Genomic DNA, 25,182 nt, shown 5'->3' with positions numbered 1-25,182 from the left:
CAATGTTATAGCACCTGCTTGCCAATCCAAGGGGGCCACAGAATTCTGGTCCAAAGTTTGAAACCATGGTACAAGCTGAGGGCCCAAAAAGCTGCTCCATGGTTGCATTTGTGTGGAGATCCTTATCACAGCCACATCGTCTTATCAAGATCAGGTACTTACAAAAAGAAGGGTAGAGATGAAGATACAAGAGGACTTTAGACAGTGAATCACTCTCTGCTAGATTCTTTTATGCTTTGAAGATAAACTATCCTCATTGGTAGTTAGTCACCGGCTGATTCCCTTCAGTAGGTGTAGGACTGAGGAAGCCCCATAGACTTTAAAGAGAGCACAAGAGTAGATGGTACCTTCCAATGAGCAATCCCAAAATGGGGGAATTGGGTTTTCAATGGGTAGTTGCTAGCGTGATACCTGACCTAAATATCACAAATGCATTGTTTAAACAGGTCAAAAGTCATAGGTTGTGTGTGTAGGAGGTAGTGGTGGGGAGGGAGGAAGAAATCTTATTTACAATCATTCGCTGAAACCATGATTAACTGCAACACCATTCTGTGACCCAGTTGATAAAGAGATCTAAGCTTGTTCTGCCCACCTGATGGCTGATGTTGCAAAGACTTGTCCATTTGATCCCACACAGAGGACAATAATTGAAGCCACGACTACTATGAGATCTGCCAGGAAGAAGCACAAAATCAGGGAGATTATAAAAATTTAGGATTTATGGGGATGGGGGGACAGAGAGAGGAGAGAGAGAGAGAGAAATGGGGGTAGCAGGGAGAGAGCTATCCAAACTTTTTCTCTATCAAAACTTTTCACCATTAAATTTCATCTTGACCTTCTGTGCTCCAAGACCAGCTTAATTAATCCTTCAACATAACTGAAGTCACTTAACCTTGGTGCCATTCAGTAAGTCTTCTCTGCACCCTCTTGAGGACCTTGGACCTGCTTTGTAAAATAAGCTTCCTAAAATGCTATTGAACATAGCACTTCTACGGCCTAACCAATGATTAACGGCACAGTCATTCCATACGTCAGTGTAGTGCTACCCAATGCAACAGGTACTTGTGCAGCAACACTTCATGCTGGCTCATCACAGTCTTTTCTCTGCCTGCCATCATCAATTATTTATCCTACTCTTGTAAACGTTCGCAATAGACTGATTTGATTTTCTTTTATTCATTCATGGGAGAAGGGCGTCACTGGCGACGCATTTATTGTCCATCCCTAATTGCCCTGAGGGCATTTATGAGTCAACCACATTGCTGTGGGTCTGGAGTCATATGTAGGCTAGACCAGGTAAGGATGGCAGTTCCTTCCCGAAAGGACATTAGTGAACCAGATGGGTTTTTCCCCGACAATGAATGGATTCATGGTCATCATTAGACTCTGAATACCAGATTTTTATTGATTTCAAATTTCACCATCTGCTGTGGCGGGATTCAAACCCAGGTGCCCAGAACACTACCTGGGTCCCTGGATTAACAGTCCAGCAATAATACCACTAGGCCATTGCCTCTCCCATGGAGAGACTTTATTTTGTGACTTGCCCTAATTAAGACATTTCACCTCTTCCTTTTGTCAGGGTTTTCAGTGCTACTTACTACTCTCATCTGAAATAACAGAGTTTGCTCCAGATGTCCTATTGTTACCTTTCTGAAGCTAAATGCGAGAAGATGCACAAACGGAGGTTTGGATAGGTCTCCCTTCTGAATGATACAGCTACTCTCTGCACCCTCTTAGAATCCAAGAGAAAGAACCAGACTTACAAAAGCATACCACGGACATATAAAGGAGAAAGACGAGTGGAACTAATTAGAGGGCTCTTTCAAACAGCCAACGCAGGCATGATGGGCCGAGTGGTGTCCTCCATCCTATATGATCAGAATCATGCAATGATACAATAGCTAACACAGAATGAGGCTATTTGGCCCATCACCTCTTTTTTAGCTTTTCAAAACAGCTGTTCAGTTAGACTTCTTCCCTGCCTCTGAGCAAAGTTCTCTTCCAGTCTGAAAGTTAGTGCTGAATCTGTTTCCTGCATCTTTTCAAACTGTGCTTTCCAAATCCTAACAATTCGGTGTGTAAGAAAATGATTCCCTCATCTCGTCTCTGTTTCTTTTGTAGATTACCTTAAATATATGTTGGTACACATCTGCTGATCACAGACCCCTCTGCCACTGCAAAACCTCTCTGCTTATTTACTCTGTCAAAGCTTTTCACCACTAAATTTCTTCTTAACTTTCTGTGCTCCAAGAGCAGCTTAACTAATCCTTCAACATAACTGAAGTCACTTAACCTTGGTCCCATTCAGTAAGTTTTCCCTGCACCCTCTTGAGGATCTCGGACCTGCTTTGTAAAATAAGCTTCTTAAAATGCCCATTGAACATAGCACTTCTCAGGCATAACCAATGATTAACGGCACCGTCATTCCATACCCCAGTGCAGTGCCACCCAATATGTCTCTTTCTCCAAAAGGCTAATCAGTGCCTAAACAGACCATTGTGATTAAAAGGTGCTGAGGACTGACCACTGAATCGTGTTGCTGTACGGTCACTCACCAATGATTGAGATCGGTTTTCTGGCAAAGCGCAGCCTTCCCCAAAATCCAACGTATTTGCTGCGACAGCCTGCTGACCACAGTCGGACGATGTATTCTGTTCCAAAGAACACCACTAATACAATCTCCTATTGAAACAGGAAAAGACAGAAGATGATGGTTACAGCCATTCCAAAGTGGAACAACATTTGTGCTCAAATGGAAACTCCAAAACGTTTTTCTGAGTCGACACGCCACCATCTACACCAGTACGCCTATTTACAGCAGTGAAGGAAATGCTGTAGTCATGCTGTGCTATACAATGACTACTTTATAGTGGAGGAGCTCATGGTTTGGAGGTGGCCAAGGGACGCTAAAGGAGTTGGCTAGAAAATTAAAGCTGAATGATCGACACATGGATTAAGTTATAGCCAGATGTTTTGTTTGACAGTCTTCAACAATCAGCAAATGTGTAGTCAGACTCTTCCCTCGGGAATTAATGATGAGAAGGAGCTCAAAATGGGTAGTTTGCAGATGATCTATAGGTAGAAAATGTAGACTTGTTAGATTGAATTGCTGTTTTTCAATCCATTCTATTTTTAAATGCTTCCTTCCTGGTTATCATTAACACAGTACAATGTTTAGCCTGACCACGCTCCTCAAGTTTGTCAGTTCCCCTTTAAGAAGTGTGGCTGTTGGATAGACAGTGTTGTGCAAGGATATAAATCATAAGACATAGAAGGAGAATTATGCCATTCGATCATGGCTGATATTTTGCCCAATAATTTCGGTAGTGGGGAAAATGTTTGAATCTATCATTAAGGAAGAAATAGCAAGACATCTGGATATAAATTGTCCCATTGGGAACACCCAGCATGGGTTCATGAAGGGTAGGTCATGTTTAATTAATTTGGTGGAATTCTTTGAGGACATTACTTGCATGGTGGACAATGGGGAACCTGTGGATGTGGTGTATCTGGATTTCCAGAAGGCATTTGACAAGGTGCCACACCAAAGGCTGCTACATAAGATAAAGTTGCATGGTATTACAGGTAATGTATTGGCATGGATAGATGATTGGTTGACTAGTAGAAAACAAAGACTAGGGGTAAATGGGTGTTTTTCTGGTTGGCGGTCAGTGGCTAGTGGTGTGCCTCAGGGATCAGTGTTGGGACCGAAATTGTTTACAATATACATCGATGTGGGCGGGTAAGTGGAGCTGAGTCTCAAAAAGATCAGCCATGATCTTATTAAATGGCGGGGCAGGCTCGAGGGGCCAGATGGCCTACTCCTGCTCCTCATTCTTATGTTCTTATGTTTCTCAACCCCATTCTGCTGCCTTCTCCCTGTAACCCTCTATCCCCTTACTGATCAAGAACATATCTATCTCTGTCTTAAATGCACTCAATGACTTGGCCTCCACAACGCTCTGCAGCAATGAGTTCCACAGATTCAACACCTTCTCACTGAAGACGATTTTCCTCATCTCAGCACTAAAGGGTTTTCCCTTCACTCTGAGGCTGTGCCCTCAGGTCCTAGTCTCTCCTACTAGTGGAAACATCTTCTCCACGTCCACACGATCCAGGCCTCTCAGTGTTCTGGAAGTTTCAATCAGAATCCCTTTCATCCTTCTGAACACAGAATACTCAACTGCTCCTCATATGACGAGCCCTTCATTCCCAGGATCATTACTGTAACCGTCCTCTGCACCCCTCCCTCCAAGGCCAGCACATCCTTCCTGAGATATGGGGTCCAAAACTGCTCACAATATTCCAAATATGGTCTGACCAGAGTGTTATACAACCTCAGCAGTACATTTCTGCTCTTATATTCTAGCCCTCCTGAAATGAATGCCAACTTTGCATTTGTCTTCCCAACTGCTAACTGAACCTGCATGTTAAGGGAGGTTGGTTTAGCTCAGTTAGTTGGTTGGCTGTGATGGCAAGTGATGCCAACAGTGTGGGTTCTATTCTTGCAGCAGCTGAGGTTACCATAAAGGACACTCCTCCTCAACCTCTCTCCTCGTTTGAGGTGTGGTGACCCTCAGATTAAACCACCACCCGTTGTCTCTCTCTAATGAGAGAGCAGCCCAATGGTCTGGTAGACCATGGCGAGGATTGAAAATCCCAAAGGCTGTGTTGCCCACATGGCGCCTGGGTTCAGGATATCTCATCTGGGCTGCAAAGCAACTGAGAGTAGGAGGGGAAAGATCCAGGTGTCCAACGATATAGGTAGAAAGTGTAAAGAGGGTCTGCCGAGGGAATAGGACCAGCTGGGACTAAAGTAAACAGCAAAACCAAAAAACAAAGATAGTAATCTCTGGATTATTACTTGACTCACAAGTAAATTGGCACTGGGTCAACAAGATTGAAGAGACTAACATGTAGCTCAAAGGTTCGTGTGGAAGAAACAGACTTGAATTCGTGGGACATTGGCACCAGTACTGGGAAAGGAGGGAGCTGTTCCGATGGGGTGGGCTCCACCTGAATCATGCTGGGACCAGAGTCCAGCAGAATCGCATAACCAGGGCTGTGGCTAGGGCTTTAAACTAAAGTTGAGGGTTGGGTTCACTTGCCTGGAAAACGATGAAAAAAATTTAAGAGGGGGTGGGCTTAGCAGACATTATTGACGTTTCCAGAACAAGTGATAGGACAGAAGGTATGGGAAGGGTCAGGATTCTAACTTCAGGCACAGCAGATAAGGGGACAGCTACGAGAAAGGATGCAGTTAACACAGGGTCGAGGGTATTGTACTTAAATTCACACAGTATATAATACAAGGTAAAGTGAGGTTGTAGCACAGATTGAAATGGGCAGGTACCATATTGTGGGTATCACCGAGATGTGGCTGCAAGGGGATCGCGGCTGGGAACTTAGTCTCCAAAGATACACATCCTATTGAAAGGACAGGTAGATGGGCAGAGGGGTGGGGTTGCCTTGTTAGTAAGAAATGAAACTAAATTAATAGAAAGATGTGGTATAGAGTCTGAAGGTGTAGAATCTGTGTCGACCTTTATGGGAGTTGTACACAGGCCTCCTAGCAGTAGTCAGGGTGTGGGGAAGAAAATAAATCAGGAGATAGAAAAGACATGCAAGAAAAGTACTATTACAATAATCACGGGGGACTTCAATGTACAGGTGGACTGGGAAAACTCAGGTTGGTAGCGAATCTCAAGGATAGGAATTCATGGATTGTCTTTGCGATGGTTTTTCGGAGCAACGTGTGGTATTGGCCACTAGGGAAAAGGCAATTCTGGATTTGGTGATGTGTAATGACGCGGACTTGATTGGGGAGTTTAAGGTGAAGGAACTCCTAGGGGACAGCGACCATAATTTAATAGAATTCAACCTGCAATTTGAGAGGTAGAAGCTGGAATCAGATGTAGCAGTATTACAATTGAGTAAAGGTAATTACAATGACATGAGCGAGGAGGTGGCCAGATTTGATTGGAAGGGGAGTTTAGCAAGGAAGATGGTGGGCAGCAATGGCAGGAGTTCCTTGGGTAATTTGGGAGACACGACTGAAATTCATCCCATGGAAGAACCGTACTAAGGGGAGACAAACAAAGGAAGTCAGGGGTAGCATAAAAGCAAAAGAAAAAGCATATAATGTGATGAAGATTAGTGCAAAGCCAGAGGATTGGGAAGCTTTCAAAAATCAAGAGAGGATAACTAAAAAAGCACACAGAAGGGAGAACATGGAATATGAGAGTAAGCTAACTAGCAGTATAAAAGTAAACCGCAATAGCTTTTTTTGGATATGTAAAAGGTAAGAGAGAGGCAAGAGTAGATATTGGACCGCTGGAAAGTGAGGCTGGAAAAGTGATAATGGGGAACAAAGAAATGGCAGAGGAACTGAACAGGTACTTTGCATCAGTCTTCATGGTGTACCAGAACTTTAATCGAGTCAGGGGCAGAGGACAGTGTAGTGGCCATCACTAAGGAAAAGGTCTTGGGGAAACCGAAAGGTCTGAAGGTGGATAAATCACCCACATCAGGTGGACTACACCCAAGGATTTGAAGGAGATAGCTGAGGATATTGTGGGGGCATTGGTGGTGATCTTTCAGGAATCACTGGAGTCAGGGAGGGTCCCAGAGGACTGGAAAATGGTTAATGTAACATCCCTGTTTAAGAAGGGACAGGAGGCAGAAGACAAAAAAAAACTATAGGTTGTTTAGCTTGACTTTGGTCATTGATAAGATTTTAGAATCCATTATTAAGGATGAGATTGTGGAGTGCTTGGAAGTGCCTGGTAAAGTAGGGATGAGTCAGGACAGCTTCGTCAAGGGGAGGTCATGCCTGACAAATCCGTTAGAATTGTTTGAAGAGATAACAAGCAAGTTAGAATGGACATAATCAATTTGGATTTCTGGGAGGCTTTTGACAAAGTGCTGCACAGCAGGTTGTGAAATAATTTGAAGAGGCCATGGTATTAGGGGCAAGGTGTTGGCAAGGACAGAAGATTGGTTGATTGGAAAAAGGCAGAGAATGGGGATAAAGAGGTCTTTTTCAGGATGATAGTCAGTGACTAGTGGAGTTCTGCAGGGGTCCTTGTTGGGGACCACAACTATTCACTTTATACATTCATGATCTGGACAAAGGAACTGAGGGCATTGTTGCTAAGTATGCAGATGGTGCGAAGATAGGCGGAGGGACTGATAGTGGTGAAGAAGTAGAGAGGCTGCAGAAGGACTTGGACAGCCTAATACACTGGGCAAAGAAGTGGCAAATAGAATACAATGTGGTGAAGTGTGAGGTTATGCACTTCTGTCGAAAGGATAGAAGCATGGACTATTTCCTAAACGGCGAAAGGCTTCAGAAATCTGAAGCACTTGGGACTAGTTGTGCCCTTATTTCAAAGACTATGTCAGAAAGACTTTAGGTTGGTCACTCGTTTTTCATTCTTGATTTACACTGTTGCTCTGTCTTTGGAACTTTCCGAATGTGCAGCCAAGATAAAAATCATACAGTTAGGAACCCCATCAATTAACCGGTCATACACTGCCACACAAAGTACACGAAAATAAAGTTGAATCTGACAGTCCAGCTCAGATCCAGGCAAGGTTTCCTGTATGGAGTCAAGTTAAAACCACAAGCTCCAGTGTTGGTGCAGCTCTTCAATTACTGTAACATTCAAATTGATAACAGTGCTCTTTTCCCATCTAAACAGTACTACGTTGGTGTCCTCAGAACCGTTTTACCCTTTGTGAAATCTGTGTTACCTACTGGGGCAGTTTGTCATTTATAAACACAAATGGCATCAGGTTCTTAAAACAGTGAATTGAAAGGAGGTGAAATAATTCCCATCCGTGAGTCAGATCTACTTCAAACTCTTCTGATCACAATAGACATTACATTGCTTTGACCACACTTTTCGGAAGAAAAAGAAACAAAAACGGAACGATGGATGCCCAAAATTGAAGAGGACTTTTCGCTAACAATCAGAAGCAACAGAAGGATTCTGGTGGGGGGGGTCTGTCTAACAGAGCTCGATTTTTAGGCCTGCTAGGGCAGGGATTGGAAGTATGTTGATGCTAAAAATAACGCTGCTACTCTGAATGCTCGTTCGCAGGCTCCTTCTCATCCTGCAGTCACCTCAATCCAGGCAGCAATTAGAAGTTATAAAAGGCCAATTGAAGGAGACGAGGTTCCTGCAGAAGGTGGCTTGCTCTTCAGCCTCTACAACAGACTGAGATGGGGACAGGACCAACACTCCTAGCAGGCCCAGAGGCCCTCCCTACTTACTTGGGTGTAGCATCAGGCCCAGGCCACCCTGTAAGCTGTTCACAGTGGTGGCCTGTCTGTAAATGTCACTTTGTTTTAGCTCAAATTTAACAAAGTTGGAGAGAGAATGATTAAAACTTGAAGCATCTGCTTCTCTTCCTGAACCATCACAGTAATCTGCTGCTGTTTTCATCCTGGAAGTCCTTTGCTTAGCCCTCCAGCTTTGGGATCCTGCCTGTACTCCCTAATTGACTACTAAATTGGAGATCCCAGGAAAAACCTCAATACAGGACTGTTCTGCAGTTGCACACGTCTGACTAACATTTCAACTTGATGATGGGATTCAGCAAACCACATGGAAGTTGCTGACCAAAGAATGCTGTCGGAGAATTGGATCATTGGCAGTGACCGAAAAATCACAAGGCCACCAGCTGGTGGAAATCACCGGAGAGCCACCAGAGCACTTGCAATTGGGAATACCTGTAGAAGAGTCGCCATAGCATCAGTTGCTAGGAACACCATTAAAATCGCAAGGCTAAATGTTACTACTTTTCATTGCGCTTCTCGACGTTAGCAGAAATAACTCATCTATTTCAAGTTTCCATCATTTTGTTTCAATTACTGTTTCTTCATTAAAGTGTTGACAAAGCAATGTAATGTCCACTGTGAGCAGTGGGTACAAGAGATTGAAGTTGACCTGACTCACTGATGAGAAAAAAATTGGCTAACTTCACGGCATCAGGTGCATGTACAACTGGCATAAGTAAGGGTACAGCTTTGACAATGCTTTTACAAATAATCAAATAATATTCAGGCTGATGGAATCCATCATGAAGTTGCTGTAAAAGCCTTTTTGACATGTTTCATATTTAATTGACAAGTTAACTAGCATTCATGGGCAGATGGAAGTCTTCTCATTACTTAATAAAGAAACCCTTTAACTGGAACAGACCACCTTTTTCACACTAGAATTCACTGGGGACTCTTCCCGTTCAACCCTCCTTTGCGTTACATATTTCTTTCTGTCTGTCAGATTATGGATTCACTTTTCTTTGTAAAACAATAATTCAGGTTTTTAACAAGATCTGTCAAACTACCAAACTTCATCAATTGCCAGAACTCCGCAAAACATCTTAATGAATAGTAGGAGAAAGGACAATGCTTTAGGTTTTATTCATTGTGCATGTACAGCTCATAGACTAAAGCATTGTCAAATATGTAAAAGTGCACTGTCAGCAAGACAAAGCACAAGACAAGTGGCAATAGTTACTATCTTTGAATTCCTTACTGTACATCCAGACAAGCTAAGTGTGTATCCATCAATGACTTAAAGGAGAGGACGAGTAGGCTGAGTGCCAGGCACCATTATTCACGTCTGATGCTTAAATAGAGGACCACTGACCCCGAAGAGACCTCAGATATTCACAACAGGTCAGAGGTGAAAGTGCACAAGCTGTTCTCCATAGCTGTACAACACTGATCCAGGTAACCGTTAGCAACAAGAACATGCCCCCAGTTCCTGCCTGATATCGGAAAACGTTTCCACGTCTGTCCTTGCATGAGTCCGAGTAGCTCTGTAGTTTGATGAATACACTGTCGTTGCAGCCCAGAAAGCTTGCCAAGATTGACCCAGAGTGGATCACATTACTGAGGGAAGGGAAATAAAACTTTAAAAGGTTTTAAAAAGTTCAGATCTTTTCAAAGTTGAAAGTTATATTAATCGATCACATGTGAAAAAGGAAATAAATTTGAGGGAATAAAAACTATAAAAGGGGAAATCAATTATTGGCTGCAGACTTTTACCCAATGGGCTGCAACACTACACATGCAACATGGCAAAACTAAAGCAGGGGAACTAACTGTTTTCTCATAAATGAAGAGCTGCCATTTCATGAGTGGATCACTGAACATTAATCCTAGCACAAGGTCTTTAGGGAGCAGGGAGGGGCAGAAATCAAGCGAAGGAAAAGACCTGTTTTGAACACTAATAGAAAAACAACTCCAAAGCCTTTTAACCTCTCGTGGAGAGGGATTTTATCTTTGCATGAGAAGGCTAGATTGCCATGTGCTGCCAAGATTCCTTATCTGGGATCTCTGGCGACGGCTCATATGAGTTAAATAAGCTAAAGTATGGATTTTTTTCTCTATAATGAATGTCATAATTCAGCTCCAGACAACAGCTTGTACAATGTTAGGGAAAATAAAAACAAAAGAAAACCAAGGTTCCAGAATGTTATTAACTGGACTTAAATCTCTTCGTAATGGGAACATTACTCCACAGGCAAGTAAAACTCACAAATCAGATCAGAGCTAAGTGTCCTAATTAGAGTCAATTATTCTTTTTCTCCTGCTAGTCATTCATTTCATTCCTCTAATCCACAGAACAGTTAACCACAATTCAAGCTTAAAACAAAAAAGGGGAAGATGGTGGCACAGTGGCAGTGTTACTGGGCTAACAATCCAGCAGGCCAGGCAAATTCTCAGGGGCCATGGATTAAAATCCAACAACAGCTTGTGGAGTTAAGAATTAAATTAATAAAATCTAGAACTTAAAGCTAAACTCCAAAAACCATCTGGTTCACTAATGCCCTTCTGAGGAGGAATTGTGCTCTCCTTACTTGCTCCGGCCTCCAGGTGACTCTAGATTCAGTAATGTAGTTAACTCTTTGAAATCGCCTTGCAAATCATTCACTTCACAGACAATTGGGAATGGGCAAAAAAATGCTGGCCTTGCCTGTAATTGTTCTTATGTGGGATGCGGGCAAAAATAAATACAGAACATTAACATTCTCTCTCGCTTAAACGAAACAATTCTCTCATCTAACAACAACAACTATAGGGAAGGTGGTTTAAAGAGGGATAGGGAAGAACTATTTTGGTTATTGTATGAAACAACATCATAGGAACCAGCGTAGATCACTCAGTTCCCAAATTCAGTTCTTCTATAGTTCATAACCGATCAAACCTCAATTTCATTTACTAACCTTTCTTCCATATTCCTTGATAGACTTACATAGTAATTCATCACTTTCAGTCTTTATAATTTATTGGCCTTTTGAGGGAAGATAGTCCCAGATTTCCACTACCTGTTGCATGATAATAAGAGAGCGAAACTGGACAGGGCCCTGTACAGGTGAGGATTGCCTCTTGTCCATTTGTTCTGATATGGGCAGCATGCAAACTTTGTGTTGCCTGTGATTTTTTTCAATTGCAGTATGGAGCAAGTGTCAGTCATGCTGTGCAGAGGCTTTATTCCTGAGCAGGGACTGAAAACCATAAGAGGCGAGTACAAGCTAAACCTATTTAAGAGACCGTAGATGTGGCCAGCGCAGGTTCTGGAAGTCATTCGAAAAGTAATTTTGAGGGCACTTCCAGGCGAAGGGAGTAGGAATACAATGTGGCGGGTGAATGTTCAGGGCGACAGGAGCCAAGTTGGTTTTGGGTCAGAAACCTGCCTTTGAGGAGAAGCTGATTAAAGTTCACACTTTCCCAGTGTGGAATCCTTAACTAATTTGGAGAATAAGGAGGGTTGAGGAGAGAGGCAGATCAGCTGAAGTGTGGAACTCATTTAGACAACCCAATGCAGTCTTCACTGAAGCAGCTGGCTATCCTGGGAAGAGATATCTGCAGTTTGTACTAAAGGTCTCCTCTGCACCACAGGGAAATGAGAAGGGTGGAGGCCTGGGCCCTAGGGCTGGGGTGCCCCTTACTTTATTGATGTCAACCAGTACCTAATGTTGGAGCGTGAGAGGGAGAGGAGGGAGGCCCTCCTCCCAGTGGTTGGAAAGAAGGGGGCCAAATTATTGTACAGCTAGGGCACTTCTGTTGTCATGGTCATCTCCTTTTCTCCCTAAGCTCTTCCCTTCCTCTCTCAATGAGCTGTCTTCTTCCTGTGCCAAAGCCTTCATTGTCAACGCATCCCCTTCAATCAAAAATCTCCATTATTCACAATTTAGAGCTTACATACCTTCACCTTGCACTTGCACATATTAACACTGTCTCACATCCACATCTTACAGTCTGTGTACACTGCCAGCTGTTTAGTCATTTTAGACGCATCAATCTATCTTATTGCATGGCACTCATAGTTACACTTCCCCTTATAGAGTCATACAGCACGGAAACAGACCCTTTGTTCCAACCATTCCATGCTGACCAGAATCCCAAACTAAAGCAGTCCCACCTGCCTGCTCCTGGCCCATGTCCTTCCAAACCTTTCCCATTCATGTACATATTCAAATGTCTTTTAAACGTTGTAATTGTACCCACATCCACCACTTCCTCTCAAAGTTCATTCCACACATGAACCACCCTCTGTGTAAAAAAAATTGCCCCTCATATCTTTTTAAAATTTCTCTCCTCTCACCTTAAAAATGTGCCCCCTAGTCTTGAAATATCCCATCCTAGGGAAAAGACAACTGCCATTAACTCTATCTATACCCTCCTTTATTTTATAAACTGTTAACAGGTCGTCTCTCCGTCTCCTAGTGAAAAAAGTCCCAGCCTATCTTTATAGCTCAAACCTTCCATATGCAGCAACATCCTGGTAAATCTCTTCTGAATCCTTTTCAGCTTAGTAATATCCTTCCTGTAACTGGGTGACAAGCTGGACAACAGTACTCCAGAAGAGGCCTCACCAATGTTCTCACCAATCTCAACATGACTTCCCAACTCCTATACTCAAAGGATTTAGCAATGAAGGCAAGTGTGCCAAATGCCTTTTTAACCATCCTGTCTATATGTGCTGCAAACTTTAAAAGAATTATGTACCTGAACCATTAGATTGCTCTGTTCTACAACACTACCCAAGGCCTTACCACTAACTGTAGAAGCCCTACCCTTGGTGTACAACTGGAGGTAGCAGTGCAACCAGCGAGGACAAGCATGGTTGCATTTTTTCTTTATAACTGTGTAAAAGACACTGGTTCCATTACTGGTGTGTGTCCATGTGGGGCAGAAACAAGCACAAACAGATTTCCCCTTTCCATCTCTTTATAGCCCCACCCTTGTGCCTTGCTCCTTTCAGCTACTCAAGAACTGCAACTTATATGGACAATTTTCACACTGCAACTTCTTGAAGAGCAGGACAGAATTTTGAAGAAAATTCATACTGGACATGAAACCTTAACTGCTTTTTTTCTCCATAGTTGCTGCCAGATCCGCTGAGTTTCTCCAGCACCTTCTGGTTTTGCTCTGTGTCCGACGTTAATCATTAACTTGCGAGTATTTCTGTAGCCATGCTGATTTCCTTTTCATACAAATGTTTTTGAAGCCTGGCTCTAGAGGGGATGGGTTTCATACACTAATAAATCTTTCTTTATTTGTGGCCCAATGTGATAAATAGGTTTCACGGAGCATTCTAGAATCTATTTTTAAGCTTATGCGAGCTGCCCTTGGCTGAGTGAGACAAATTAAGTTTCAATTTTAACGTGAAGTGGTTTGTTACTCCCGTGAAGACCTTCTTGGAGCAGGATGGCTGTATACAGCAACACTCCCGAGAAGAGAAGGTTAAAGTGAATTAGGACCTTAGAGTGAAGAATCAGCGTTGACTCCAGACCAAATGAAAATCCAGAATTGCCCACTTAAGCTGAGTGCAGTGAAGCTCAGGTATATGATAGCTCCAGGAACAAACTATTACTGTTTCAGTTTAAAAACTGACGTCCCAAGTGACTTAAACCTACTGAGGTTTTTGATTCAGGGATAGTGGTGTAAATTTTATACAAGTGGTGTTTTGGATTGCAGGAATAGTATTATGAGAACTATACCGGGGTGTTTTAGATAGAAAACATATTTTGTATGCTTTATTTTAGATTCATAAAGAATTTTTTGGAATAAAGTGATTATACTTTTAATATGTGTTTATAATATTTGAATTTGTATTATGCACAGATAGTATGGATCATTCATTTTATTTCTGCTCCCTTTGCACTAAACTTCTGTTTTGTTGTTAAGCACTTGATCGTATTGAGTGACTACATCTTTGAAACTAAAACAAAATAAAACGTGATCTATCAAGCCAGGTTCATGACTGGGATCTGACTTGTCCAGTAATAACATTTGCAGACAGCAGAACACAATGGTCAGCGAGTCTGGCTAGGCATTACAGCAGTCCAACTGGCTGAAATATGGCAGAGCTGGTGGAGTACTCAGCAAACATGTCCACAGTAAATGGTTTTGGTCTGAGGAGCTTGGGTTCAAAATAAGTAAGCCAGACGTAATGTGTGGATTATTGCCTGAGCTATGAGCAAATTGGCATGAGGGTAATTAAGATTAGAGAGATAAATTCACGGTTCAAAATCTGGTGTGGGAGAAAAATATTCCAGTTCATGGCATTGATGCCAGTACTGGAGAATATGGGAGCTATACCACTGGGACAGTAAAAACTGTTTCAGTGCTGGGTCCAGAGCTCTGGCAACTCATAACTGGGACAATAGAGAGGGTTTCAAATTAAACACGAAGAGAAAGGGAGCTTGTGAGGAAAGACATTCAGAAAGCAAAGGAAATGACAAAGTTAATCCAAATTTCTACCCTGTTGTATTATGACACCACAGAGAGCAATAAGTAGGCACAAAACATGTGAGCAAAGGACTGCACTGGCAGATATGGCCAAAGGTTGCAAAAACAGTAAAAAGGACAGAGATTCAAGATCCTGTGTCTAACTGCATGTAGCATTTGTAACAAAACTGATGAATTGTTAGCCCAGATAAAAATAAATATTCACGACCTGATTGCCATTACAGAGACATTGTTGCAATGGAACCAGATCTGGGACCTGAATATTGGATAACTTTCAGAAAAACAGAAAGCTAGGGAAGAATGGTGCCTTAGCTCTGTTAATTAAGGATGATATTGGTACAATACTGCGAAATGACCTTAGCTTTAAAGAGCAAGATGTAAATACCTCTTTTGGAGAAACAGGATAGATATCAGAGGTGCGAGTAACTTATAAGCCCTTAACAGTAAATACCGTGTGAGAGAGAGTATACAGGAATAAATACGTGAGGCATTTAAGGAATGTACTGCAATAATCATGGGTGACTTTACAAGTAGATTAAACAAAGCAATTTGGCAAAGGTAGTGTAGGAAGAGAGGTCATAAACTGTATTCAGGACAATTTCTTAGACTGGTATGAGATAACACAGTGTGGAGCTAGAAGAACACAGCAGGCCAGGCAGCACCAGAGGAGCAGGAAAGCATTTCTGAAGAAGGGTCCCAACACGAAACATCAGCTTTCCTGCTCCTCTGATGCTGCCTGGCCTGCTGTGTTCATCCAGCTCCACACTGTGTTATCTCAGACTCCAGCATCGGCAATTCATACCATCTCTTTTTAGACTAGTACATTTCAGTGCTAACTGAAACAGACTATTGTACATCGCATAATATGCAAATAAAAAAGATTGATCAAAAACCTCATGATAAAGGAGGTATAGGTGACAGTGATCACAACATGTTAGAATTTCCCACACAGTTTGAAGGACAGAAGTGTATGGCTAAAGTTAGAGTTTTACACCTCAGTGTAATAATAAAGTTATGAAGGTAATGATGGCTAAGGTGAATGAGGAAACTAGGTGAAAATGTAACAGTAATGCAGGGCAGATATTTAAGGAGATATTTAATAATTCGCAGCAAAGGGTTATTCCAGTGAGAAAGGAAGATTCTTTGAGAAAACTGTATCATCTGTCGCTAAATAATGAAGTTAAAGATAATACCAAATTGAAAAAAATACTATAAAATTCTGTGATGATTAGGTCAGAAGATAAGTCAGGTTTTAAGAACCAGTAAAAATGAAAATAAGTGAATGACCCAAGTATTAAGAAAAATTGAGAAATTAACACACAAGAGAGATCTACCTAGAAGAAAAAGGATACTAAGAGTTCCTACAAGTATTTAAAAAGAAAACAAAGAAAGAAAAACATAACGAAAGCAATTATTCACCTTTCCTGACTGAACCTGGAGAATTGATAATGAAAAGCAAGGAAACAGGTGGGAGAACTGAGCAGATATTTTGTGCCTGTTTTCACTGTAAAAGATGTTGAAAACTTCCACAAAATATTTGAAAATCAAGAACCAAAAGGCAGGGAGGAAATTAAAGCAGCCACCATCAATAGTTTAAAGAAAAAGTGTTGGGAAAACAGAGTGAAAGTCTGACAGGTCCTCAAGTCCTGCTACTGTGTATTCTGGGCTCTCAAAATCAGTTTTCAATGGCTTTGTGCATGGGAAATTGTATCTCACTAACTTGATTCACAACCAAGTTAAACACATGTTTGATCTACAGGAGAGGAAAGGGTTATGGAGAGCATACAGGAAAGTGGAGTTAAAGCCTCTATCTGATCGGCCATGATCTTATCGAATGGTTGAAGAGGTTTGAGGGTCTGCTCCTGCTGCTATATCTTATGATTTTATAAGCTTTCTGGAATCATTATCAAATGTGATGATCAAGAATGAGAGAAGCAGAGGACTCACCAAAGACTGCTGAACTTTTAATTTAATTCCTTTATTTTTCTGGTTAAAATTAAGAAGGAACAAAAACAGAAATTGCTGGAAAAGCTCAGCAGGTCTGGCAGCATCTGTGAAGAGAAACCAGAGCTAATTTTTTGGGTCCAGTGACCCTTTCTCAGAACTGCTGAGCTTTTCCAGCAATTTCTGTTCTTGTTTCTGATTTACAGCATCCACAGTTCTTTCGGTTTTTCTTAGAATTAAGAAGGACATTAATGTTAACTATTATCTTATTTCGTTATTTTTCTACTTATTCTATGAATGTAACGCTTAACCTTTAACTCTGTTTCCCTTATTTCTTTGTACCTAAGATTTTTGTATCTAGGTACCTTCGTACCTTAGATGGCGCCATTATGCACTTTTCACCGTACTCCTGTACTTGAGTACACATGACAATAAAAATCTAAATTTTAAACAACACTAAAAAATACCTAGACAGCCCATCCAGAAAGGGGCTGCCTGCTTCCTCTCTGCTCCTCATTCCGAGTTGGTCACTCTATCACTGGTGCACAGTCGATGTGCTCTTGATGACAACTTCAGTAACACTCAATAAGTCTGCAGGAATCTTGATATGTAGTCTGTTAAATTACACAGCGGGCCTCCTCCAGAGCAGTACAGGCACTGGAAACATTTTTTAAGCTGACTGTCTGCTATATCATGTTGTGTTGCTATCTGTGTGGTGTCCACGTGTACTTTGGTTGCATGCCTCATGTGAGTCATGTGGTCTGAGAATAGCCCTTTCCACCATCTAGCCACCCTCATGTTTGTCATGTTGAGGGGTAGAGTGGACTGGCACATGACTGCATCCAGGATACAGGGCTTTGCCCTGCATGGCATGTAGCCAATGGCTGCACAACGACAGGCCATAGAGGAAATAGAATCATAGAAGACAATCCCTACAGTGTGGAAACAGGCCCTTCGGCCCAACAAGTCCACACCGACCCACAGAGCATCCCACCCAGATCCATCACCCTATAAACCCACCTCATCTACACATCCCTGAACACTATGGGCAATTTAGCACGGCCAATTCACCCTAGCCTGCACATCTTTGGACTGTGGGAGGAAACTGGAGTACCCGGAGGAAACCCACGCAGACAGGGGTGTATGTGCAAACTCCACACAGCCGCTTGAGGGTGGAATCAAACCTGGGTCCCTGGCGCTGTGAGGCAGCAGTGCTAACCACTGAGCCACCGTGCTGCCCCCTACACTACCTTTTCATTGCATTCTGCCTCAAGTTGAAATCAGTGAATGCATGTGCCATCAAGAACACATTGCACCACGGTGAAGTCTGCAATCTTACACAACCATCTACGCGCTTTTCCAGCTTCCTTCTGGACAGACAGAATTAAATCTATGCGGCTTTCAGGAAATGCAGAGCCTCAGACATCTCCCATAGTTAAGAGTGATTTGGCAAACTGGGACATGTTGCAAATAATGTAGAATCCAGTCTAAAAGGAGCCAGAGAAATAAACATTCATAGTCACAGTTATGCTTATAGCCGCTGGCAATGCCATCCTCACCCTGCTCTCAGACTGGTGTTGTGGCTGCAGCAGGTGGCAGGGTTCATGAAGGGTGACCTTAGTGAATTGTAAATGTCTGATACATTCCTCTTACTGTGGCTATTGTAGGAGAATGGCTATCTGAATACTCTTGGTTGGTAATGGCTTCCCTGCTGAAAGTACTCGGAACTTCAACCCATTACCCCATTCTCCTCCTCTTCTAGCAGTTTTTCATGCTCTGCGCAACCTCTGCTTATTCTCCGCATTATTCTGTGTTGCAAGGGGTTGAATTCTGCTGGATCCTTTCCCCGTTGAACACATGTCTAGCTGTGTGAGGTTATAGCGAAGGCGTTGCAGTTGTAACACTGAAATTTACAATGGTGGTAGCTCTGCCACCAATTCATTGTTAAATGTCACAGTCGTCCTACCCTGCACACTGCCAGTTAACATTCCCTGTGCTTGTTCTAAAGCCCTTATCGAAATAACATCCCATGTGACTCACAGCTGAACTGTGTATGCTTGCCATGGGTACCACTTTGGGAGGTGAGGCAGCACTGGTGACATCAATAAACTGGGAGCTAAGGAGACAAATCATACAGATGCATTTTCTATTTTTACTACTCAAAAGGTCTATCTTTCATTTTAGCATCACGTATCCTATGAAAAATTCCTCCACTGGAAGAAACAGTTTCATTTGTATTTACTTTACTTAATTATTCATTAATTTAAAAACCTTGATAAAAGCAATCCCCACCTTTTTTAAACTCGTTAATGCATTCACATATGTAGCTGGTATTTCTGGTGAAATTTTATATATTTCCAGGACAATTCAAACCCCAAACAACAGAAACCTTCGCAAGATGTTAACAATGTCATAACACAGCTAACGGAGAAACCTACCCAAGGATATCGCTCATTTCATTAAAAATGGACTGAATGCATCAGCTAAAGGAAAAGCCAAATTGAGTGTTTGTTCTGCATGATGAAGTGCACAACAAGAATAAGGTTCTTCTGTTTTTCTTGCTTTATGAGATGCTGTGCCATTGCGATTGTTTTTATTGGTAAACTTATGGTGCATGCTTCCCAACAAATTAGCTCATTCAAAACCAGCACTGCTATGATAACAGAGAGCATGTGGTTGAAATGGTATGTACTCGGTGCTCCTGGCAGTCTAATGTTGTTTATTGCACTACAAAGCATGTGGACGATTTAATTATTTGGATGGCCCAATGGCTTGAATCAAACAATATCAATAAACAGTACAAGTAACAGTTTGGTTCTGAAAACAAACTTATGCACAAGTTAGTTCAAGAATGCAACTTTGAATTGACTATTATAGGAATTCACAGGCAGCGTTTATTGCCCATCCCTAATTGCCCAGAGGGCAGTTCACAGTCAACCACATTGCTGTGGGTCTGGAGTCATATGTAGGCCAGACCAGGTAAGGATGGCAGTTTCCTTCCCTAAAAGGTCATCATTAGATTCGTAATTCCAGACATTTTACTGAGTTCAATTTCTACCAACTGCCATGGCAGGATTGGAACCTGCATCCCTGCGTTCGGCGATAATACCACCAGGCCATTGCCTCCCCACATCTAGAATGAGAGCAAAACCTATGGCTACAACAATGTAGTTATATACAACATTATAAATACTGAAAAAGGAAGCTAAGCTGTCTTTAATGGACATACACATTACAAAATGTCTTCCTAAAGTCACTACCAGGTATCCTACTTCACACTGTGCTGATCCTGACTGCAATGTGAGCCTTTCCTTTGGACTATGACTATGAAAAGTTGAGGCTTGAGGACCACAGCGTGAGAGATAGTTATTGACTTGCTGTGTCTGAGGTGATAGTGCAGGCGTGACTGCCAGAAGGTCTTCATAGTGACAAGCACTTCTGCCTCTCTGGTTGTGTGTCTACCCAAGAAGGGCAACCAAGAGCTGGGTTGCAACACTAATGAGATGAACGGTGGAAAACTCTATGAGAAACGTCACTCTGAGACATGGCAGACTAGGTGCCATAAATCTCACCTGACAAATCACCAACTGAAAGTGGGAAATTTCCAACCCCAGCTTAACCAATTTCTTAGAATTCTTTGAAGAAGTAATCCACTGTGGACAAAGGCGAACCAGTGAGTGTAGGGAACTTTGATTTTCAGAGGTATTTGGAAAACAAAAAGGTTATGGTGCATAGGGATGGAAGGAAGTTTGGCTATCTACTAAGAAAAAGAGGAGATAATTGGGACAGTTTCTAATGACAAGATGTCATGAATGTTGTGCCACAGGGATAAATACCAGAGTGTCTACTCTTGACAATTACATAAATGACTTGGATGAAGGGACCGAAGATACATATATACTTTTTTCCTGATAATACAAAGATAGGGAGAAAAGTAAATTGTGAGCAGGACATAATGAGGTAACAAAAATATATAGAGAGGTTAAATAAATGGTCAAAGAAGTGGCAAATGGAGTATAATGTGAAATTGTCCATTTTGTCAGGCAGAATAAAAGTATATTACTTAAACTGTGAGAGATTGCGGAGCTCAGAGTTACAGAGGATCACACAATGTTAGTGTGCAGCTACAGCAAGTCACAAGGAAAGCTAACAGAATGTTATCATTAATTGCAAGGGGAATTGAATACATAACTATGGAGGTTATGCTTCAGTTATGCTACATATTAGTGATACCATATCTTGAGTACTGTGTACACCATCAGTCTTATTTAAGGAAGGATGGAAATGCATCGACAGTAATTCAGAGAAGATTTACTAGATGAATACCTGGACTGGTTGGGTTGTCTACTGAGGAACGTTGGACAGGCTAGGCTTGTATCCATCAGATCCAGATAGAAGATCATGATTAGAATTGTCAAGATCCTGAGGAATCTTGACAGGCTGGATGTTTTCTCATGTGGGAGAATCTAAAACTAATTTAAAAATAAGGTATCACCCATTTGAGACAGAGATGAGAACTTTTTTATTCTCACAGAATGTCACAAGCCTTCTCTGCCGTAAAAAGTGGTGGAAGTAGAGTCTTTGAATATTTTTAAATCATGAGTAAATAGGTTATTGATAAGCAAGGGGGTGAAAGTTATCAGGGCTAGGCAAGAGTTTGCAGTAACCAGATCAACTATAATCTTTTTGCATGGTGGAACAGGATGGAGGGGCAAGTGGCCCACTCATTTCATATAGCGATGACGCAAAGTTGGGAATCAAAAAAAATTTCTAATTGCTTGAGCTAAAACTTTATGTTCAAAGTTTATTTTCCAACCGTCGATTATATTACAAACTTCTAATAAGCTCACCTGTTTTATTGTAGACTTTAGCATCGATAGCACTGAGGTAAAGAATCAGTTCATTTGCTTTTCACGATTGTGGCTGAAGCACAAGTGTTAACCAGGTCAGTGTGAGGACATGTTCAAACAATGCGCAAGGGTCATTTCAATCCACTCAAGAACAGAAAAGATGTGGCAGTCTCATCTTTTATACAAATCACAGGCACTCCTTCAATACGGCATTGAAAGTTTCACTTTGGTTTGGCTGGGCCTCGATTTATAATTTCTAATCTTTGTTTTCAAATCCCTGCTTGGTTTCACCCCTCCTTATCTCGGAGATCTCTGCGAGTCCAATAGTCTGTTGAGAGCTTAGCATTCTTCCAATTCTGGCATCTTGGCAGCCAAATAGGCCCTTAAGTTCCTTAAACTGTCTCTTTACCTCTCGCTCGTCTTTTAAAACATCCCTCAAGATTCTTTAAGCAAGTTTTTTGTCACCTACCCAATATTTCCTTGAATAAACTGGCATCAAATTTTATTTGATAGCTGGTCAAGAGAACCACCTTGGGATATTTTTCTACATTGAGGACGGTACTTAAATGCAAGTTGTTATTGTAAGGTGACAGACTCAAATCTTTGGAGTGAGGTTTTAAACCTCAAACGCCCTTGTGACTTAGAGGTGAGAGTGTTGCCAACTGAGTCAAGAGTAACACCACATTAAAAGGTTAAATGTCAGGTGGAAACGATATTTTAATACTGGACATGAGAAGATGACTCCAGCAGGACTTGCCAGCTGTGACCACTGAGGCTTAGATTAAAGGCTGAGCCCTCTAGAACGGGAGTGCTGCTGCCTGAGAAACCATGCAAACATTTGCAGTGAAACAAAGCCTGACCAAGTGGGCCAAGATCAAACATAACTTAAGTCCCTAAAGAGTATATGGGTTTATTTGACAAACTGCTCAGTTGGGGCAAATGCAATAGTGACCGTTAATGATGCTGCAGATGACGCAAAAAATGGCTACAGAAGAGAAAGAGAAGCATGAGGAACACATTTTGAACTGAATGTTCTTTGAGTAATCATCTTTGACTTTCTAAAGTAAATACAGCATTGCTCCAAAGTCACACAAGTCTTTTATTTTATTTCGAATATGAAGAGCGCATAAAGTCAAAATAAACAAACACGTTGGACTGACTTCTGACCCTGACGTCAAGCAGAAAAAAAAAGGCTTGCTTTTAATACAAAGCTTTTGTTTTGTGAAGCTAGAAAGTCAGGCTTTAAATCTAACAACACTCAAGAAATCTCCCTGGGCTCCTCATCTATAACGGTGTGATTTAAAAGTGAGAACATCAGAGCGACTCACACACTATTCTCTCCTAAATCCAATCCAACCCCACAGTCTTATTATATCCAGGCGGTTATAGAGGAATCTATGACACTTATTTGAACATAAGAGGGGATCTTCCTGATGACCCAACCAATTTGTATCTCACAATCAATATCAAAAATAAATTTTATGGCTATTTGTATCAATGTACAGTGATCCTTAATATTTGCATTCTGGAAATAGGCTACTATGTCCAATAGATCTGCCACACAAACTCTTCCCACCTTTTTGCATCTAATCTTATCACACATAATCTTCAGTTATTGTCTCCCTCCTGTGTTTAACCCCTCAAAAACATCTGTGCTAGTCACATCATCTACACCTTGCATGAGCAAGTTCCACTTTTCAACCACTTTGAGGGGAAAAAGAATTTGCTACAAATCCCTTTTGGATTTATTCGTGACTAACTTGTATTGATGTCCAGCAGTTTTATCTGCAAGTGATCTTCATTGTAACATACGCTCTAAAATAGTCTCAATTACTTTGATCAGGTCACCGTTCAAGTCTTCACTTATCAAGAAAGAGTAGCTCCAGTCTGTTTAATCTTCATCAATACATTTAACCATTCATCTGACCAAAACAGAATAATCTCCATTTACCTGGATGAGTGCAACTCCAACAGCACTCAAAAGGCTTAATACCGTCCAGGACAAAGCAGCCCAATTGATTGGCACCAAATCCACCATCCCAACATTCACCACTGAAGCATAGTGGGAGCACTTACAAGTTCCCCTCCAAGCCACTCATCATCTTAACTTTGCACTCCTGCCTACCAGCATGGTATGTGATCCTACACCCCAAGGACCGTAGCAGATCAAGATGGTAGCAGACCACCACTTCATTCTCAACTGCCATTAGGGAGGGACAGTAAACGCTGGTCCAGTCGGTGACACCCACACCCCATAAACAAATAGAAAAGTTCCTATAGCCCCCTTCTACTAAGTTGTTTTCAAACTGATTCAGTAGCCCATTTATGCTGTCTGAGGTGCTCGTTATTTTGGAAATGCTTGCAACCCAACTCTGGCTTAATCCAAGGATATACCTCAATAAATCCAACATATTTAGCTAAACCATTCTAGTTCAATCAGTGCAAAATTAAATAATATTCCAATGTATCTAATGTAAATAATTTTGTCAAAAAAAGCTGCGTTCCATTGAACTTTATGAACTATGATTACTTAGTTTCCAAAATAAAACAAAGAACTGCGAATGCTGGAGATCTGAAACAAACAGAAACAATGTGCAAGTGAAACTCAGCAGGTCTGGCAGCTTCTGTGGAGAGAAAACTCAGATACTGTTTTGAGTCTAGTGACCCTTCTTCAGAACTAGGCTCAACTGGTCACTGGAATCGAAACTGTAACTGTGTTTTCGCTCCACAGATGCTACCAGGCTATTGGAGTTGCCTTGTTTCTAGTTGCTTTTCCTAACTTTTTAAGTTGATTTTAGTTCCTATTTGGAATTGTATTTTCTTCATTTTTTTCCTTAATGCTTCCATCATTCTTTCTCCCATTTGTTACTTTGCTAAAATCTTCAGTCTTTTCGATCCTGTGTTTTTTGACGAAATTTGTTCAGATAATTGGTTTAGTAACAGCCCTCTTGTTTTGGAAAAAGAATTCAGACCCAGCTAAATTGAGGGCAGTGTTAAGGGATTACTTCATTATCAGAGATGCTGTCTTTTTGGTTGAGGCATTAACAGTGAGGTTTGTACCTAAAAGAACCAACAAGGAATAGTTCTCCTGGTGTCCTGACAAATACAATAAACACGGCAAAAAGAAAACAGAATATCCAGTCAATGAGAGGAATTAGAAACAGGTTTATTACTCAAGTTACAAAAGAACAGGAGTACAGTGAAAAGTGTTCAATGTCGCCAACACACAGTGCCATCTTAGGCACAATCTTAAGTACAAGAAAATAAAGAAAATACAAGAAAATAAAAATTATACTATGTATATCAGTAATGTAGTGTAAGCATAAGTTGGGAAAATGAGAACTAAAGCTAAAACGATAGATATTACAGCCTTTGGGCTTTGACATGGTCTGACTGGGTTCCACCAGCTCCCAACCAGGAGCCATTTTCACTCTGGGCCCACTGGCCACCATCCCCACTCCGCTCCGGGCCTATTGACCATCCCTCCTCTATTCTGGGCCTGCTAAACGTCCCTACTCTATTTCGGGCCTGCTGACCATACCTACTCTATTCCGGGCCTGCTGATCGTCCCTACTCTATTCCGGGCCTGCTGACCGTCCCTACTCTATTCCG

At 41.6% G+C, this 25,182-nt stretch overlaps 1 protein-coding gene across 1 annotated transcript in view; it reads right to left on the bottom strand.

The window, feature by feature from the left end:
• LOC109914703 (potassium voltage-gated channel subfamily KQT member 1) overlaps positions 1–25,182 on the bottom strand; it is a 337,079-nt gene that overhangs the window by 110,127 nt on the left and 201,770 nt on the right. The window contains exons 3-4 of the mRNA XM_048607164.1: positions 2,559–2,685; positions 593–671 (exon numbers count right to left, since the gene is read on the bottom strand). Coding sequence (XP_048463121.1) covers positions 593–671; positions 2,559–2,685 — 206 coding nt within the window. The remainder of the gene's footprint in view (positions 1–592; positions 672–2,558; positions 2,686–25,182) is intronic.

Source organism: Rhincodon typus, chromosome 17 (genome assembly GCF_021869965.1).
Source record: "Rhincodon typus isolate 14 chromosome 17, sRhiTyp1.1, whole genome shotgun sequence".
Lineage (NCBI taxonomy): Eukaryota > Metazoa > Chordata > Chondrichthyes > Orectolobiformes > Rhincodontidae > Rhincodon > Rhincodon typus.
The sequence above is the reverse complement of the archived record's forward strand: the minus strand, read 5'-3'. Positions and strand labels throughout refer to the sequence as shown.